Source organism: Diceros bicornis, chromosome 9 (genome assembly GCF_020826845.1).
Source record: "Diceros bicornis minor isolate mBicDic1 chromosome 9, mDicBic1.mat.cur, whole genome shotgun sequence".
NCBI classification, from domain to species: domain Eukaryota; kingdom Metazoa; phylum Chordata; class Mammalia; order Perissodactyla; family Rhinocerotidae; genus Diceros; species Diceros bicornis.
In genome coordinates, this window is record NC_080748.1 from 72,103,111 (window position 1) to 72,124,528 (window position 21,418).

At 42.1% G+C, this 21,418-nt stretch overlaps 1 protein-coding gene across 1 annotated transcript in view; it reads left to right on the forward strand.

Moving 5' to 3' along the window:
* The first annotated feature begins 571 nt into the window (after positions 1–571).
* CLDN10 (claudin 10) overlaps positions 572–21,418 on the forward strand; it is a 100,329-nt gene continuing 79,482 nt past the window's right edge. The window contains exon 1 of the mRNA XM_058548385.1: positions 572–785. Within this exon, the coding sequence (XP_058404368.1) occupies positions 572–785 (214 nt within the window). The remainder of the gene's footprint in view (positions 786–21,418) is intronic.

The window sequence follows — 21,418 nt, forward strand, 5'->3', positions numbered from 1 at the left end:
TCACCTAATGAAATATTATATGCAGCTGTATTATTTAAGGAATGATAGCTACATTCCTGAACAGAGATAAATCTCACAAACATAATATTGTGTGATAAAATAGGTTACAGAAGAATACTTGCAATATGATTCCATTTGTATAAAGATTCAGAAGCACGCAAGACTAAAGCAATTGGTCCAATAAGCCTTAACTGTTGCTGTATAATTTGTACTTTGTAATATCTGGTAGTCTCATGGTTCGTTAAGCTTCAGGCTAACAGAAAATTAAGCATTAACTATGGTGCCAGGAAAAAAATCTGCGAAATCAAAACCTTTAAAATCCATCTACGAAATTTTAGTAAATATCCATGTAGGAAATTAGAATGATCATCTTAGGCTCTCTTTAAAATGCCATCGGTAAATCAGCCTTTATCCTAAGTTCCGTTACTTCCTCAGGCCATCCGGAGAAGGAATAATGTCACATACCCACATTAACTTGCTGTGACACTTGTCCGAGTGTTGTTTGTCTGCTGCATGCCTAGACCACCAAAGCGTTCTGTCCGGACAGTGTCACTGGAGGAGGCTGAGCGACATGTCCAGGGCCCAGATCTCAGCTCTGGTGTTTGGCGTCGGAGGGTTTGGAGCTCTCGTTGCTGCGACCACATCCAATGAGTGGAAAGTAACCACCAGAGCATCATCGGTGATAACCGCCACTTGGGTTTACCAGGGTCTGTGGATGAACTGCGCAGGTACTGCGTTGGGTTCCTTCCATTGCAGACCGCACTTTACTATCTTCAAAGTAGAAGGTAAATATAATAGCTTTGTTTGGGGTGGGAGTAAAATGTGACTTTTCCCCTCACTATGCTGACGAAGCTGTATACAGTCGGCTCTTCAATCTGTAAAGACTGAGTGCTTAGAGAGCCAAGATTTGCCTAGGATGGATGGGGTGTATGAACATTGGCTGAAAGAATTAAATCGTGTATTATATATGGCAAAAGGAAGTTAAGAATAACTTTATGGATCTTTCAGAAATACCTAATGTGAATAATAGACTCCCGAGGAAAGAGTGAAAGTGACTGGCTTGTTTTAAAAGCTAGTTTCAATTTGCCCTGCATCATGGAGGAATCTTACATATATATGTTGTGGGTAAATCATACTCTATCCTAAATTCCTGTGCTTCCTTAGGTCGTCTGAGTATAAAATATATACACACACACATATATGTATATATATTCATACATGTATTCAGAATAATAGAAGCATATGGCAAGATGGACAGCATTGAGAGCAGAGGGAATGCTGTTTTTAGAGAGGTTTCCATATTTTTTAAAATCATGTTTAGTGATAAATTAGCAGAGCAAGAAAAATTTAAAAAGTAGTTAAGTGAAAGAAAATACCCATAAACTATCCTTTATTTAAACTCAGATTTATTAAAAATATATATGTAGGCAAGATTTCATTGTTCTGCATATTAAAACTCTATTACAAGTACATGTACCTTAAAGAGGGAAATTTCTTTTTTAAAGCCATTTTCATACCTCAGGATACCTCCAAGTAAACAATTATTTGCTGTTTGCTTGTATGTCATTAGAAGAATCACTATCTGCCTCTGCTTTCTGCCTATTTGATATGTTTACAAATCTGCCACAAGTTGTGGGTTTATGACGTTAAAAATTGCCCCTGGTATTTTATAAAATATACGCTTTTCACAATAAAATGGCAAAACTGCACCTTGGCCCCAATAAAGACAATGAAATAAAATTTTAACTAGGAAGTTACTAAAGCATCATCTTTTATGGGATTTTCTGTCAAGTATTCACGTCATTAGTCCACAGTGCGTGTCAAAGGATAGAGAGAGAATAATTAGTTAAAGCCAGGAGATTTCTAATGACAATCAGCAGAAATGTTCAAGCTTGGATACCCCAGTTAGGCCCTCAAAAGATGTGGACTCTCTTGAGGAATCAATGCTATGCATGTTTTCAGTCCCAACTTCTACATTTATTTCGGGTTATTTCAAAATAGCTCCTTCCACTGTGGAAGGTTTCCCTAGGCACAAGGGAAAATTTAAAGAGGAGAAGAGTGCTGTGGGGACACTACTGTCATTCTGCACACCTCTGGTGGTTGTTCCTTCTCCATGACCCCCTCTTGGCCCACTCCCACCTTGGGCAGCAAGTAAAAGATATGGCATGCGGGTAAGTCTATTTCTTTGTTCTTTACTGGGTTCATCTTTTTAACAAAATATTTTGTCTTATTACCCTTCATTCTATATTCCTTAACAAAACCCAGGTATTATAAAAAGTAGGCATTCAGCCTTAGCTCCAGTGTAGGATAAAGAACCATGGTAGATTTCTATATGACTTCAACAGCCACTTCCCCAAATGAACTTTGGAAAACATGGAGTTGGAAATTTTGTTACTAAATAGTGTTGATGATGGTATAAATAATCACCTACCCTTAAAATTTTATCCTCTTGATTTTGCTTCTCAGTAGTAAAAGTAATGTATTCTATATCTGCTGTGTACCCTGCACGTAAGAGGTAATTTGAAAAATCTTGTCCATGGACAATGCTTGGATTAGAATGTGTAAAATTAACATAATCTCTCCACTTTCTTCATCCTGAATTAAAATCTTTATAAAAGATACAGGTTACTGCAGAAATCTGTTTTCAACATCAGGAACACTGATTCATATTTCCAAAGGAAATGGGGACTCACAAATTTGGATTTCCTTATTCACATGGAATCATTGCTGACGATGCTGGCTGCTTTTCCTTTCCATCTTCCTTTTAGAAAACATAACAATGGGGGTGTTGGGAAAGCTTTCTATGCCAATAGGCTCTCAAACATCACAACAGTTCCAAATTGAGAAAAGAACTCAGAAGACGTTGAAGAATGAAAACGGTTATATCGCATTTTAAATTCATGAACTATTTAAGCCTACATTGTCAGTTGGAGACAAATCTTAGACTTAGGCCATGTTAAGCCTCCTCTAAGAAAGAAAAACAGAAAACCTTTTTAAGCTGCCAGGCTTTTTTTTCCCCCTTGCTAGTTACATAACTTCATTTCTAGAGTCATACTTTCCTGTTGCTAACCCTCTTAAACGCCCCAAGATAGCCATATAACTTTATAATTTACAGTTATTGTGAAAAATACAGGCCCCTTCGACTATAGTTCTGTGGAATAAATTTCAGGAAAACACTATAGGGACATTTGTAATTCAATCTTCGTCGCCACCTGGAAGCTTCTTGACACAATTTCAAAAGCACTACTATGTAGATATAATATCCACTGTAGGCTATGTTTCTTGTTTTGCTTTTCTCTCATGTCAGTGTTAATAGGGATGTTTTAACTGTGAAAGTTAAACTGTGCAACAAGGAGGGATTGCAGCTAAACTGTGGTCACCTTGAGGATAGGGATCTCATCTGTTATGTTCTCCTTGTGCTCCTGGCACAAGCTCTGGATATATATTCGCAAAATGAGTGAATGAACAAAATAATGAGTAATGATGAGAACAAAAAATGGCATAATTTTCTATGCACACTGACACAATCAATGACCCACGGTAGTTCCTGACGAGGGCAAAATTGTATTCTTGGAGGAAGGCTGGAGCATTGCAAATTGAAGAGTGATTTAAGACGTACTCAGGCAACAAAAAGGAAGATCACTGGATTGCAGTTCAGCAGACTGAGTTTCAAGTTCCGACTCTTTTATTAACTAGCTCCAAGACCTTGACTTTGGCAATGAAACTCTCTGGGCCTCATTCGTAGATTTCCCCCTCAACAAACTGAGAGAGCTGGGCTCCAAGAGTCCCTTCAAGCCTCTTTCAACCTGAAGTTCAATTCAAGAGCTTCACAATATTTCACTACTTTGCGGTAGAAGTTCACCAAAGAATTATAGCTGTAAAGGCTCCTCTAATATAATTGCTCACAGGATTTACCTTCTTCTTTTAATCTCCCCTTACCTATTATCTCGGCTTCCTATTTTCCTGACTGTTCAGAATCTTATCTGCATCTTGGTAGAAATAGGTTTAAATGACCTCAAATGACCATATGATCCAAGCAAAGGTGCCAGGATTTCAGTGGAAGGAAACCAACAGTATTCTGGAAGCTGGCAGTCAAATGATGCTGGCTGCCTGTTGGAGTGTGACCCTTCTTCTCTCCTCACTTCCCAACTCCTTCACCTCTGTCTCCCCATTCCTTATCAGTCATGCCATAAGAGTGGGGTAAAGGAATGGCATTTACTAGAAAAAAGGGATTTTCTGTGGGTGTTCATTCACACATAGGGAACAGCTGGGAGCCATCTGATGTCATAATTCAGATTTCTTGCTAGTTGAAATGTGTACTTAGTCCATGATTAAATAACAATAGTAAATAAATCTCAGACAACAGTAATAAAGAAATGAAAACGAATTACTCTGTCAATGAGAGAAAATTGACTTTAATGATTTAGATGCTTCAAAATGTGTTTGATAGATTTCTACATCCTTGGAAGGCATTTACTTTTTTTTTTTAATTTTATTTATTTATTTATTTTTCCCCCAAAGCCCCAGTAGATAGTTGTATGTCATAGATGCACATCCTTCTAGTTGCTGTATGTGGGACACAGCCTCAGCATGGCCGGAGAAGCGGTGCCTCGGTGTGCGCCCGGGATCCAAACCCGGGCCGCCAGCATCGGAGCGCGCACACTTAACCACTGAGCCACAGGGCTGGCCCATGAAGGCACTTACTTTTAATCTCAGGAGAGGTTTCCATTTGCTAGGATTCTGACTCTGCTTTCTGAGACTTAATTTCATTAAATAAACCTAAGGTTAATTTTAATTTTAGACTTATTTTCTTGCTGTATTCCAAATGCATATAAAGTTTCTTAAAAGCACATTGAAAAACTCAAGTTTTGTCTTTGGCAGTTCTTACCCCAAAAATAAGCCTAAGAAACGTTCAACGTTCTTGTCCCAACAAAAAAATGGCATAATTTTATGTGTGTACTGACACAGTCGATGACCCATAATAGGTGAACTGTATTTTCACAGTAGAGTCTGGACAGGATGAGTTACAATAAAATTTTCTTTGTGCCAAGAGAATTGGAACGCACAATGCTGAAATGTGCCTATGACTTGTGGTGGTAAAGATGGTCCTGGAGCCATAAAAGCCCATGAGTGGACTTGGAGTCTCAAGTCAGTATGCTGCAGGGTGTTCTTTCCTGGAAGCATCAGAGATTTTCAGGACAGCTTATCTCCATCAGTAGCTCCTCTTTTGGAGGCCAGAACTTTATGTTATTTATCCTGGGATACTCGGTACTCACCCCTCTGGCTGGCTCCTAGCGGGCACTCATTAAAGGTTTGTGGATTGAACAAATGGAAGAAGAAATCATTCACTGAGTTAAATCATAGCATTTAATATATGCAGAGGGAATCACTTGTTTTTTTTTTTTTAATTTTATTTATTTTCCCCCCAAAGCCCCAGTAGATAGTTGTATGTCATAGTTTCACATCCTTCTAGTAGCTGCATGTGGGACGCGGCCTCAGCATGACTGGAGAAGCGGTGCGTCGGTGGGAGCCCGGGATCAGAACCTGGGCTGCCAGCAGCGGAGCGCGCGCACTTTACCACTAAGCCATGGGGCCAGCCCGGGAATCACTTCTTATGTCACCAAGCTCTGGCAAAGAGAGAGGCCCTAGGGAAGTGCTTGGAACAAATAGAAAATCCATGAGTGTTTTTTATTATGAGATTCAAGAAGCACTTTTCAAGAAGCATAATGACTTAGAGGCTTGCTTCTTGAAGTGGGTCCTCAGACCAGCAGCATCTACATTCTTTGGATGCTTGCTAGAAATGCAGAATCTCAGGCCCCACCACAGACCTATGGAATCAGAATCTGCATTTTAACAACATCTCTAGTGTCTCCTATGCACATTAAAAGTTTGAGAAATCCTGTTTAGAGTTCGTTCGGACTTCGAGTCTGATGGACTCATCATTTACTAACAAAGGGTCTTAATCTCCCTGTGCTTCAGTTTTCTTACTTGTTAAGTGGTGGTTAAGCAAGATAACATAGGCAAAGTGCCTCATACAATGCCAGACCCAGAGATGCTCACCATAAAGGGTAGCAATCATTGCCATGAATACTTCTTTCAATGCCTTAAGAGGTCACATCTCAACTGTAGGAAGATGACCATGACTTTGGCTCCATCTATTTGTTTCCAGCCAGGACTGCAGTAGCTGCTTCCTGGAATCCAAAACTTGATAGAAGAATGCCTCTGATCCCTTGTTGCACGTCCTATGTCATATTTATAATGATGTGAAGGATATTGTGCTCATTGGACTAGAGTTCATGCTTAGGATTTGTTATACCTCATATGGCAAGACCACGCTGCATTTAGAAGTCAGGTTTGCACCGCAGAGGTGGGCCTGTTTGTTGTGTCAGTCACATGTTGCATCTGCTGGAAGAAGGAAGAAAAGGGAGGTGGAGCTTCACCAAACCAAGGATGTGTTTATATGCTGGGCAGCCAAAAAAGGACAAAGGTTTACTCGAATATTCCGCACCCTGAAGACTGGAAAAAGATTCATGACAGTTTAATATGTTGATTTGAATCATATTCATATTTTGCAAAATGCTGTCACATACATTATTGTATTTATCCAAAAGACAGTATTCTATAGTCCCCATTTTACAGACACAAAGGTTCACAGGGGAATGTATTTATAACTTTGTATGGTCGTCTATAGATCTTTTGGGGAAATGTTCAGCATTTTGTACTCACCCCAAATCCTGTGTTTAAGTCCCAGCTCTGCCACTATTTTTTTGTGTGACCTTGGATAAGTCACTCAAATTCACTGTTTCCCTTTCTTATCTGTAGGGTGATGATGACAATGAGGATATCTAGTTACCTACTTCAAAAATTTGTGGGAAGATCAAGGAAAAGAATCCTGTTACATGAAATAGACTAAGTATGTGTTTTAAAATGTACCTGGAATTTGTTTTAATCGGGGATAGTAAGACAAGTAGACATGAAATGCTGTCATGAAGGAAGAAGTTTTCATATTCACAGATCCCTAGAAGCAGGAGAATGGCTCACCACGCAGGGCCACATGGGGAGGCACCAGGGTCAATCAGGAGGCAGAAGGGGTGAGAGGAAAGCATGGGCAGGGGCCTTTATTGTGGTTTTCATGAGAAGAAATGGACAAGGCAGGGTAACCAGGCTAAGCAGGTTCAGGATTGGCTGGTTTGAATAATTTCAGCGGGTTTCGGGGTGTAGGGGCTGTCTTGAGTACCTGGTCTCAAGTACCTGGTCCCGAGTTGATTAGGGCAGAGGAATATTGGCTTGATGTGAGAGCTTGATAAAGGAGGCACTTGGGGGTGTGGGCTTTGGATTTGTTGATTTGCCTATGTTATGAGAGGTTCGGGGATTCGATCGGAGACGTAAAAGACACTTTCCACTCCAAACAAATGGACTGAAGGTATATTTTATTATATAGAGGATAGTAAAGGTGACAGTCTGCAAACAGATCCAAATAGGTCAAATATTAAGAGGGAAAAAACATCAGCCCGACTGGAAAGAGAAAACACCCACATCGGCTGAAGAGAAATGACACAAATCAACCAGAAAGAGAAACACCAGGTTGACCGAAAAGAGAACACATCAGATCAATTACTTCATATCAAATCAATTGCTTCACATCAAATCAGTTACTCACAACAGCCTATGAAATGTGTACTTTGTTATCTCTAAGAATTGGCTAGTCCTGGGAGGGCAGTCTCCCCTCACCCCCATCTGTCACATCTAGGCCCTAGATGCCAGAGCATTGAGAATGCAGAAAATAGGAAAATGTAGTTAAGACAGTAAGGACACCTGATCCTTTGGTCCTGTTTGCATAAGTAGGAGAGCAAGGCAAGTGCTGTGCTATTCCACCTCTCCTTTCAGGCTTCACGTGCTTATCTGATTTTTAGTATTTGTTTTCTCCTGGTGAATATTTTGTGCAGAAAAGGCTCAGGTTTATTTTTCTCAGGGTTCATAGCTTTTCTCTCTGACCATTACCTATCTGGTCATACGTGTGACCAGTCAGCTCTATTGAGTCTCCTCTGCACAGATTCCATTTCTGACTCTTAGCATAAGTCTCATCCTAAAGGAGATAAACGCAAAGGACGTCTTCTGAGCAAACAGGATGCTGGGATTAGTAATTTTAAAACTTCCTGGGCCGGCCCCATGGCTTAGCGGTTAAGTGCACGTGCTCTGCTGCTGGCAGCCTGGGTTCGGATCCCGGCGTGCACCAATGCACTGCTTCTCTGGCCATGCTGAGGCCGCGTCCCACATACAGCAACTAGAAGGATGTGCAGCTATGACATACAACTATCTACTGGGGCTTTGGGGGAAAAAAATAAATTTAAAAAAAATTATAAAAAAAATCCTGCCACTGTGCATTTTTAGGTAATTCTAGAGCACTTTGGAAAGCTATATTGCTCTTAAATGAACTTGAGATAATCGAGCTGATTTTCAGAAAACAGCTGGTCTGCAATTAAGCTTTGGCCAGATTTTTGTATGCATTACAGGAAAAATTGATTACCAAGGTTGACAATTTGGCAAATTGCTATGCACTATATTACAACTAGAAAAGGAACCCTGTAAATGGTGAATTGATTTATTCATTAATGAATCCCTTCATCAAAGCATTCATTAGATTCCTGGCACAGAATGTACGTTCTGGGGACTCAGCTAGGAATAGGGCGTAGGCCTGTCTTCAGTGGCCGTACTGCTGAGAGAGAGACCATCATTTAGCAAACAATTAGCCCAGAATGATAAAAGTACTATCTGGTGGGCAAGTTCAGGGGGTAGGCAGACTTCCCAGAAGAGTTAGTGCTTAAACTATCTTGAAAGATGGGTAGAAGTTTGCCAAGGAGAAAGCAAAGGAGGGCACTTCAGGCTACGGGACTCAGCTTGCTCTACAACTTGTTAACTGCATGCCCCTGGGCAAAATGCTTGACATACGAGCTCCCCTATCTGTGAAATGGGAATGACACTATCTACTCCAGAGAGTGTCAGTGAGGATTCAGTGAGTTAGTCTGTGTACAGCGTTTAGAGCAATGCCTGGCACGTGCAAGCAAAGGCCTCAGAGCAGAAGGGAGCCAAGCCTATCAGGGAACAGTAAGCATACTGGAGTGGCTGAAACATAAGATGTGCAGGGGGGTGTTAGAGATTGGGCTGCAAATGTAGAAAAAGGGGAACTTGTAAGGGGACCTTTAAGCTCTGTGAGGGGACTTAGACTTTGTCTTGGAGGAGCTGGAAAGCTATTGAAACATTTTGAGCAGAGACTACCTGATGGGACTTGCATTTTACAAAGACCCTGCAGTATTTCATGTTAGAACCTGAACCACGAGGACAGCAGGAGGAACAGACAGGAAGATATTTAGAGGCAGAACTGATAAGATTTAGTAATTTGGTGACTCATTAAGGATGAGAGGAGTCAAGGATGCCTCTGAAGATTCCTGCCTGGAGACTTGATGGGCAAAGAGAAGGCTGGTTGCAGAGCAGGTCCCAACACAAGCTCCGTTCCTTCTCCTAGAACAGTGTTTACCAACATATACCCAAGATTTCAAGCAATCAGATCTTAACTTAATGTTTGGCTTTAAAAAATCAACTGTACAGAACAAGAGAGAATAGTTAAACAATTTGATTTTTTTAAACGTCCTTTTTAGATGTTTAATAGAAACCAACAGGAAAATGTAGCAGCTATAAGGATTAACGCAATCTTAAGTGCCATTAATAGCATAAGAATATCAGAATTAGGATGGTAATACCCGCCCCCCCCGCCAAACTGTATGGTTCATACTGCATATCTTAAAGGGTTCTAAGCAAACCCAAGGGATATGCCACCTAATCCTTGCCAGGGGTGTTCCTAACACCAACAGATAGCTTCTATCCTTTAAAAGTTTGAACAAGCCAGGGCCGGCCCCGTGGCTTAGCGGTTAAGTGCGCGAACTCCGCTGCTGGCGGCCAGGGCCTGATCCCGGGTGCGCACCGATGCACCACTTCTCCGGCCATGCTGAGGCCGCGTCCCACATACAGCAACTAGAAGGATGTGCAACTATGACATACAACTATCTACTGGGGCTTTGGGGGAAAAAAAAAAGGAGGAGGATTGGCAATAGATGTTAGCTCAGAGCGGGTCTTCCTCAGCAAAAAGAGGAGGATTAGCATGGATGTTAGCTCAGGGCTGATCTTCCTCACAAAAACAAGTTTGAAAAAGGCATACTATTAAGTGTGGAGGCATGAATTAGCGGTTCTTGCATACTTTTTCAGTAAGTAAGAAGTTTTGAGTTTCTATTGTTAGATCCACAGTCTAATGTTTTTATTAACTTATATTTACAGTATATAGGTCCCAAAATGATTTTGGCGTTGAGTGATAGAAGGAATGACTCCTTCTAAATCCAGGCATAGAGCTAAGTGGTATCTTAGCTCTAAATCCGGGGAAGAGACAAGTCTGGCCTTTAACTGAATTTCTTTGGATCAATACTTTTGGTTTGTATGCACCAAATATGTCCATGCATAAAAACCAGACCAGTCACCCTATCAGGAGACTGATTTTCTCCAGAACCAAAATGTGGGCTTTTGGTGAGATGGGCAGGGGGAAATGGAAGACGGTTTCCTCCCTATCTTACCGCAGCCCGATGTTCTCATTTACTCCACTAGCACCCCTGGATCCAGTCATCTCTGGGGATTTGGGCCTGCTCTGCAGGACTCCTATAGATGTCCCCACTAAGCTGATTCTCTGCTGTAGTGGTGGACACCCTCCCTTGGCCCCGTGCCCTGGCTCTTACTGCTTTGCTCAGCCTCCCAGTTCCTGGAGGTCAGCTGATGCCCCCTCTCCTGTTTAAACCTTGACCTCACACCTCTCACTTTGTTCTGGCGGCTGGTGTCTGGGTTCCAGGCAGTAGATGTGTCTTGTGACGGGCCTACCCCCTAATTCCAGCCTGCCTGGCCACTCAGCCCTGTCCCAGTGCAGGCTCTGAACTCTAAGCTGTGGACTCGACTGATCTGCCTGCTGGCTAACCCATTCCCTCTGCCTCTTGTTTCTGCTGCCTCACCAGAACGTACTTTTCTCCCACCCTGTGCCCCGGGGAGGACTATTGGAGTAGGTCTCCAAGCTGTGACAATTTGAGGGAAAGGAGAAGGGGGTAGGAAGGAGTGAAGCAGGAATCACATCCACTTCTTAGCTGACAAATAGGAATGCAGTCAGTTGTGGCCTTGGAAGGAGACGGACTCACAAAGACGAGCCAGCAGATGCTATTATAGAATTATCTGGAATCCATTTATATCATCTGGGAAAATAACCATGTTATCCTAGTGACTCCCTCTATCCCAGATTCACGTCCGTACTGGGCAGGTTTTGAGTCTGAGAGAAGATAGTGACCCCTCTAGGAAACTTCCTATTCCAGCTGTGGCTCCAACACTGTCCTGTAGGGGCCCCCCAGGTTTTTGGGGGTGCAATAATGTAGCCTCTGCTTTGCCGAGCTTTTTCTGTTTCAGTTTCCTGTGCCTTTATTAATTCCTACTGGGAGTGGCGGTGGGGGTGGGGTGTGACGTCTGCCTTTGCCCAGGGTGATAAGCCATTCAGCTTTTGCTCTAGTTCCACCTAGAACTATAAAACAAATTCACACTAGAGTGCTCATACCACGAGGGCACATGCATGCACACAGACAGCTGCTTCTACAGCTAACCACAGATCCACACAAACTCTCACCATGCGGACACCTCTACACATCACACACACACACACACACACACACACACACACACACAGACTCAAATTCACCTTTCAGGCTACAGATACACACATATACAACCGCTTGCCATACAATTGCACACACTCATGCACACGCATACATAGACACCCATAGACCCATATACAACCATGCAGGTTCCACACCTAACTACACAAACACACACACACATACCACCCACGATGCAGACACCTCACACATATCACACACAATAGTCATCAGAGTCCGAAGACACACCTAGAGACCAAGATTTTCACAGACAGTTAGAAATGTGGATCCACTGAACAGAAACACTTGAAGACTGCTGCTCACAGCTCCATAGTAAGTGATTCATATTGGAGCAGGGGTTAGCTTCCTGCCTTCTCCTCAAATGCCTCTCACAGGCCTATGGAGTAGAAGTAACCTTCCCTCACATCATCATCTTGGTCTACCAGGACATATTCGAAATCATCTTACCTCCTTCCAGGCCTTCCAGCTTCCTAAATATTTCTTTGGGTGAAATTTGGGGTCTGGCACATTATACATACTCCATAATGATCAGTTTCCTTCCTTCCTTCCTTCCTGACTGCAGACCTTGAGACCTGACTTTCTGCTCAAATCTCAGGTCTGCCATTACTTGCTGGGTGACCTTGGTCTAATTACTAAATCTCTCTGGGTTTCAGTTTCCTTGTCTGTAAAATGAGGATAATAATAGCATCTCCCTTATGAGAACTATTAAATGAGTTAATATGTGAGTTAGCTATTATTGCTGCTGTTTGCTCCAACCCACAATTCTAGCCTTTCAAGACTGCTTTGAATCCTGATTTTGTCATCTTTGTACTAGCTAATCTCCCAGTTTAGCGTCACCTAAAAACTTGCAGCATATTCCCTGTGGTCTCTGTAGGATTTCTCCTGAAGAGGTGAAGACATCTCCCACCCATTCCCCACCCTACCCCCAGATTTCCAAATCAGGAAGGATTGCAGCGTGTATTTCTCCTCCTTGCCTTTCCCCATCTGCTGACCCCACATTGGTCAATTGCCAAATCCTGCAGACTCTGCCTGCCCTGCCCTCCCCTTCTCCGTGATGGGAGGTTTGCCTTGTCTCTGGCTTAGCCCACAGCCCACCTGGGCTTAGCCTCCAGGCTCTCCTTGCTAAACTAGATTGTGATTAAATATTAGAAAGACATTTTCTGCTCTTCTGCCTGCTCTAATCAAGGCTATCCAACTGCCAGATCAAACTTGCAAAGGCAGAGCTTCCTCCAGTTTCATTCTGGGCTTTATTGAGTAGCGTTTAGAGAGCACTTTCTCCGTGCCAGGCCCCCCTTCACATGTAGTCTCATTTACTCTCCAGAGTGACCCTCTGAGTTAGGTATAATCATGCCCATTCTATAGGTGTGGGAACGAGAACTTAGAGAAGTTACGTAACTTGCTCAACCTAATGGCTAAGGTGGTGGCTGTGGCAGGATTCAAATGCCAGACTGTGTGACGCCTGAACCCAGACCCTCGATTGCCTCCCCATCACGGCCTCCCCAGGGCTGATTCCCAGTGAGAGGACAACGGTCCTGACTTTCCTTTCTAGTCCTGCTTCAATCCAACTGGACTCTGTGCTTACCCTTTTCCCTAGCCTGCCTGTGCTCGCTCACACCGTATGGGCAAATGCCTTTCTTCGTCCCCTTCCATCTCTCTTCCTGCAACCTCCACCTCAAACACCATCTCCCATGCAAAGCCTCCTTCATCTTCTAACCAGAAGGGACCTCCGTCTCCATCCACCCCCAGGGCACTTGGTGCTTCTCCTTTTGTGATTTTGTTTCTCAGGCTTGTATTGTGGGTGCTTGTGCCCTTGTCCTTTCCCTCCATTAGATTCTAAACTCCGTGCAGACAGGAATTGAACAGTTTCTTTCTATCCCTTGCGTAGAAGAGTGCCCTGCATAAAATCCATGCTCTATAGGTGTATGTTGAATTAGTGAACTTTTGTTGAGTTGAATGAATGGGAGCAAGGGCAGGACCACAGGGCCTGGGTCACCATCCTTGGTGCCATTACAGAGTTTATCTGGATGGTCACTAGGCCCACATCTCTCCTTCTTGTCCAAAAGCATAGCATGATAGAAATTGTAAAGCATCCTAGTAAACTTATCAAAAGAGAAAGTGTCTAATACGGCGTTTCTTGCTCTTACAGAATCATGCTGGCTCCCAATGGAAGCTTCTTTCTTTAGTAAGAGCTCTAAAACCATCTCTTTAATTATCTATTCTAGAATTTATCTGGGAATTGCTACTAAGCTTTCATGGCAATTTCTGAAATGTATCGTTTTGAAATTTGGGACATTTCCTTGACCCCTAGCCTCCTCCCTGGTCTTGTGTGCTTTCACTCTAAGGTCACGTCTGGTCCTTGCATTCAGATGTTAACATTATGAAAAATCTCAGGCACCATTCATAATGCTCCCTCTGAGCAATAGAAAACAGCCTATATCGGAAAGGGGCAGCTGAGAAATCAGAATGTGATAAAATGGGTCTGATTATTCCGACAGACTCACTCTCCAAGGACTTTCTATACTCTGAGTGCTTCTGGGCTGAGTCCTTCTCTTGGTAATTAGTGACTTTGAGATATGGATGTGGCTGTTGGTCTTGTCCATAAATCTTCCAGCGATGCATCACCACAGTCAGCAGGAAAAAGACCTCTCCTGCCCCTCATCTTCTGGATTCTGAAGAGTGGCTGGACTGCAGGGCCATTTCTGTGAGCGTTCAAGTTTCTGCATGTTATGAGCAACTCAGTAAAAAGTGCAAGGTAAACATAAAGTGCCATTCACTGGAAACAGATGAAATTGCAAGTCGTAACCTTCTCGAGATAGCCTGGTGCCATTTGGGTTATCTATATTGCAAAACATGTCTGAGGGTGATTGCTTTGGAAATAGTTGTTGTTTCATGTCTCTTACTTTATTTTAACTCAAATGGTTGAGATGAGGAGTGGAAACCATTTTCCAACAATAAGTTATTTCCTTCCTCAATTTTTTTCCCCATCAGGATTTTCTCTTAGTTACCCTGTTCCCTGACCACACACCCCGCCCCCACAACTCAACTGCACTTCCTTAGCTTCTCAAAATATTTGTAATTATCTTTTATTATTAACTTAATTGACAAGTCTTCTCTTCCTGTTTATAAATCTTGATTCTTCCCTTAATCAGCATGCATTTTTTTTTTTTTTTGCTTTTTAACCTCTTTTGTATCTCATACTTTCTATTTTATTTTTCCCGTGTGCAAAAGTTATGCCTTACACTACACCAGCCTGTAGGAACAAATGCTATCATCTTTACATTTATGCCCAATTCAAATGGAATCCAGGTGGAAACTCCAGACTTCTCCAAGGGCCCTCGCCCTAAATATTTCTGAGCTGCCCTAGCAATGCTTGAAACTACCTCCTCATCTCCTACCTGCTATTATCTTTGGGGGAGAACTCAGACTCTGGTCTTACCACCACCACCACGCTTCCTCAAACCCCATCAGTCTTTCCTCTAAATAAACACACAAGGAGAGTAAAAACTATGTTTTCTATGCAAACATAGCTTCTAGAAAAGGCCCTAGGCATACGTCTCCCAACATTGCTGTGCACAAGCTCTTCCCACTTAGAACTCCAATGTTGTCATTTCTCCCTCAAGGTCATATTCCATTACGCTGGCCTCTGACAGCTCTGCACCAGATTCTCTCCCTCCTCCCTATGTTAACTGCAGATAGACTTGTCCCAAGGGTCCCAAGACTGGTAACAATTTCAATACACCTGTGGGTAGGTGTTTCCCACAAAATACAGCCACAGCCAGGATGACCAAATCAGGATACGTTTTAGTGTTGGTGCCACATTGGGCCAGGACCCTGCACTGCTCTCCAAATATTTAAAGAGGGCTGATGCTAAGACTGGATCACTGATCCAGGCTCCTCCCGCTCTCCCCACCCTTTTATGGGGTTGATCGCAGAGCTGGAAGGAAACTGTTGTCTTTTCTACACTCTGGCCTCATCTTAGAGGTTCAGCGGAGATGGTAGTAGAACGGGTGGTGTGTGATGGAAGGATGAAAGGGGATGCGGAGGATGACGTCAGGTCCCTACCACCTTTCAGAAAACTTGACTCTAGTGAAAATTTGTGATTCTGAATAGATATTGAGGGTGAAGATGCTGTCCAACTCTACATGCAGTGTGTGATTTTTAAATGCAAAAGGATATTTTGGGACAGATATGGTGCCAAATTCCATCCCTTTCACAATAAAGTTTGAATTCCAAGCCTACAAGTCCGTTAGGAAAAAAATGTCCTTTTACAGAAATCCCTGGCTAATTGATTTTTTCTGCTAGTGGGACTTTCCTATTCTCTCCATAGTTTGCTTTGCACTGCCCAGACCCTGGAGCCAACAGAAGGAGATGAATATTCCCATTTCTGGAGGCTTTGGCGGTGTCTGGGCTCATTCTATCTTCTTATACATCCTTTTGTGGTTCTCAGAGCCTGTGTCCCAATCTGGCTCCCAGGAAATAGACCACAGTGACCTTAGGCAGGCATTGCCCTCATTATTATTAGAAAGCCACCTCCCTACTCCCCCCAGGGACCAGTTGGACAAGCAAAGCCAGGGGCTTCCAAGGAAATGGTTCCCTTGATTTCTTCTGCCTTGGTTCTCAACTGGTTCTCCTCCTCTCCGTGTAGCCTGTGATAGCATCCCCACCTCCTGGGAAATCTGCTCCCCCCCCCCCCACCAGCTTTCATGACCCCATGACACTCTCTTGTGGCACTCACTACTCTCCACCCTGGTTTTTGGTTTTGGACAAGGGTGTGTTTGTAAATGCTAACAACAAGTGCTCTCAAAAAAGTGGGTGTATAAATATAGATATAAATATAAAGATATAGATACATACACACATATGCATATGTACACATAGCTAAATACATATACATAGGTTTATGATAAATTTTACCGATATAAATATATAACACACAATTTACAAATAATAATATGTACAATATTCTTTTTTTGTGTGTGAGGAAGATCAGCCCTGAGCTAATATCTGATGCCAATCCTTCTCTCTCTCTCTTTTTTTTTTTTGCTGAGGAAGATTGGCCCTGGGCTAACATCTGTGCCCATCTTCCTCTGCTTTATATGGGATGCCACCACAGCATGGCTTGACAAGTGGTGCGTCCGTTCGCACCTGGGATCTAAACCTGTGAACCCTGGGCTGCCGCAGTGGAGCACGCACACTTAATTGCTTGCGCCACTGGGCCAGCCCCAAGATGTACAATGTTCTTTATCACAAATTTTATGTAGCCAATTGATTCTCAAAGAATGCTTTCATTGACTTTTGTGAATTTTTGTATCCATGGCCAGCTAATGGCTGTAAATGATGAGCAAGTGTAATTCTGACGTGATTGTTGGCTGATATAGAGAAACTCACGTGAAAGAAATACAATGAAGAGGGATGTTGGTCTTCATGCTTGGCAGCCAATGACATGAGCGACTTCTTTGCTGTGTTGGATAATAGTTTTGAATATTGGAGGAATATTTCCTCAGTTTTTTGGTGCTATTTACAATGTACTGGCTACAGACATGACACACTTTGAAGTTTAATCTGCATTTTTAACATAGTCCCCACCATTTTCTTAAATCTAGAAAATAAAAACAGTGAACTAAGTCTTGATTTGTAGCATTTCCTATTTCTGTGGTGTAAATGGTGTAAATACTCCTATCATGGCAAATTCAAGCTACCAATGTGATGTCACGGAATGCAGAGTTGGGAAGATATGCACAGAAGCACACAATTATAGGGACATAATAGACCTAAAAACCTCAAAAGCATAGATAATGATTTAGGAAGTGATGAGTTTTGAGTATATATTACCTTTGTTTTCAAAATAATTTATTTAATTGTAAGTTTACATACTTTATTCTTTAATGGCTGTGTTTAAAAACTGGCATGCAAAATTCCTGAAAATTTAGCAATTGGCTCTTGAGAGCTAGTATGAGCCAGGGCAAGTCAGGCTCAGCACGCCACGGGTTACGGATGAATGTACACTCTGTCCCCTGCTAGACCACAGGTCTAGGAGGACGGGTTCCAACCTCTGATTGTCTTGTTTTCCCCACAGCATCTTACACATATCAGACATGATATGACAATATGGAAGGGAGAGAGAATGTTTCCTCCTGTGAATCTACCTGATAGGTTATTAGACTTTTCCTATGGCTCTGACTTCACACTACTTTGTGTCTCACTATCACCAGCACATTTGTATCGTTTCTCCTATTATATAAGCTTCTTATAGCTTGGAATTCAGTCTTACTGGTAGTCCTGGACTCCTGGAAGTGAGGGCATATAATTAGACCTCCCCATTCCTTGATCTTTTCTATGATGGACAGTTGACCTTTGTCCAGTCACAATTTGCCTCACTCACTATTGTTCTCTCTAATTTCTCCCTCTCCAGAAACTCTGCTGGTTTTATTTTTCATGTTTGGGATCAGTTCCCCTCTCTTCTTACCTTTCCTCAGAATCCTCTCTTAGAACTGAGATGGCGTGCTCTTTGAGAGCTCATATCTCACCCTTTTCATCTTTATAACTCCAGCAAGTAGCAAAGTACCAGCAAAACAAGGAAGATTCAGTGCATGATGCTGGATGGACAGATGGATGGACGGATGGGTGGATGGATGGAGCACATTAGAGAAGTCGGGGATCACAAGAGTTGTTGATGAAGCAAGGAAATTCTCTTTCTTTGATTTTTAGCACTAGAGGCAACATTTCTTTTATCCAGTGTGGGAGAAATATTAATTTATTCATTTTATACGTATTTATTGAGCCCTCCCCCCTCTGTAGTAGTCATTGTTCTGGGCATTGAGACACAACAGAAAACAAGACAAAGTCCTTGCCGTTATGCTTGGGTTCTAGTGAGAGCGGGAGGAAATGGTGGAGGGTGCAACGGACTGAATTATTCATGCCCCTCGCAAAATTCACATGTTGAAATCCTAGCCCCCAATATGATGATATTAGGAGGTGAGACCTTTGAGAGGCGATTAAGTCGTGAGGGCAGAGCCCTCATGCATGGGATTAGTGCCCTTATAAAAGAGACCCCAGAGAGCTCTTTGCTCTCCACCATGTGAAGATACAACGAGAAGCTTGCCACCCGAAGACGGCTCTCACAGACCTGACCATGCTGGCACCCTGATCTCACATTTCCAGCCTTCAGAACCGTGAGAGAAAAATTTCTCCTGTTTTATAAGCCTCTCTGTCTACAGTACTTTGCTATAACTGCCCAAACTGACTAAGACATGGGGGCAGTGGGGAACAGCCCTCAAAAGCTGCCATATATGTAATAATCATCCTTTCTGTATGAATGTTCACCAGCCGCATCTCCCTTAACCTCTTCAGTAACACACCATCATGGCATTTCTGTTGCTTCTCATACTTTGTTTCAGTGAATCTGGAAGAACTATAGTTTGACGAATAAGGAGCCAAGGTTGGGGCATTAATGGATTAAATGGAAATTTTCTCAATATGTTTCAGAACTATAGGAACATATGGTCCTACTTGTCAATTCATTCTTGCTAAAGATAATTCGTTTTAAAGCTACATAGGCTCAGGGCAATGCTCAAAGAAAAACACATACTTGATATACTGTGCTAAGGATTATTTCCTACAGCTCCTAATGGAAAAAAATATTTTAAAAATTCTCTTCCTGTGGCTTACTGGCTAGTGGCCATGAGACTCAATCTAACCAAAACACACATATCCTATCCAGTGGTACAATGTGATTTTGTTAGCCTTTTTCCACATAGGATGTTCAACATCTTCTTAAAGGTGCAAGGAAATTGTTCATGGTTATTTCTTTCATGGTGGAGTTTTTGATTGGATTAAAACACCAATATAAATTGAATCTAAACTGTCCAATATAAAATTTTTTATGAAAAATAAAACAAATTCTAAACTTCTGGAGAACAGAAGCAGCGGCTTATATTTCTTTCTATATTGCTCAGCACTTACCCAATTCAGTGCATGGTAAAAATAAGGGCTCTGTAAGTTCATTTGTTGGATGAATGAATTTATTTATTCATGAATAAATTCTTTATTCATGAATGAACTTATTTATTCACTCATTACTTTTCTTCCTTTCCTTGCATTTTATCTGCCATTTTCTTTATTCTTTGGACTCAGTAATACTTTTCATATCATTTTCAATAAGAGAGCTGAATAAATGCATATTGACCTGAATTGAAAAGAGAAATGGAAACAGAAAGAAAATCTGTAGCAAATTGGACCAAAAATCTCCCAGTGAGTTGCAAATTAATCCAATGAAGTGTTCTGGGTGTTTTGGATGAGGGAATTCTATCCCAGACAAGTCAAACTCTTACTAACCTCAGGTCTGGCTGAAGAAAGATTCCTCTAATCCAAAACATCCTGCAATTTTAATTTAATTACGAAACAACATGTTGTGCAAGTTAAGCTGGACTTCAAGATGACTTAGCAGAAAGTCTCTGGTTTGATAGCAAAAACAGATGCCATCTAACACAGTAAAAAGACTGTGTAAGGCCAAATCATCAGAGACAGTACAAACACACTGGAGGAGACTTTTATTTAACGTGATGTTAGGAGCAATATAATTGTGTGTTACGCAGGGTTAAACTTTCATACCCTTTAAATATAAAACTACATTTGCTATCTGCACACCAAGTAGATCACCTAGCCATCTTCACTCTCTCTCCTTGCTTTCCCAAAGGCAACTTATTTTTAGGTTCTGCCAACTCTTCTTTCTTATGTTTTACATCTGTCTGTTTGTTGTCCCCACAAATCTCCCTTTCCAACCTCTAGTCTCCTATCCCACCCCACTTTGCTCTGAGGAACTCCAAGAGGCAAAGGTAAAACCTCAGCCCAAGAATGTTTGAATATGCATTTATTCATTCACTCAATAAATATCCATTAAACATCTTTTATGGATAAGGCATTTTGCTTGGTTTGTGGGGGAGATCAAAAAAGACCAAGTTATTGTTTCTTTTCTTCAAGAGAGATTTAAATTTGGTGGCAAGATTGAAGCAGAAGGGGGAATAGGGGAAAGATGGAGCTGATATACATACATATAAGACAAGCAGAGGCCCTACAGGCCATAAACAGAATAGGTTCCAAACCAAAATCATTATGTTCCCCTACAAAACCGCTTCCTTTTTCAGCTTCCTTGTGTTGTCACGGTCCCATAACTGCTCCTGTCTTCTAGTAGTATTTCATTGTACCCATCTTGTGTCCACTTCTATTGTTGTTATTTATGCATTTGCCTACTTCTTGAGGAGGACCATATCTTAAACCTGGAATATGATGGCAGATCTGGTTCTTATCACCTCCACATCTTTGGAGATTACTCCAGTATCCAGCATAAAATGCTTAAAAAATATTTGTTGAGTTAAATTAAATCCTTACATTGTCACAGACATAAAATCTGCTTCTAGGGCCGGCCCCGTGGCTTAGCGGTTAAGCGTGCGTGCTCCGATACTGGTGGCCGAGGTTCGGATCCGGGCGCGCACCGCCGCACCGCTTCTCTGGCCATGCTAAGGCGGCGTCCCACATACAGCAACTAGAAGGATGTGCAACTATGACATACAACTATCCACTGGGGCTTTGGGGGAAAAAAAAAAGGAGGAGGATTGGCAATAGATGTTAGCTCAGAGCCGGTCTTCCTCAGCAAAAAAAAAAGAGGAGGA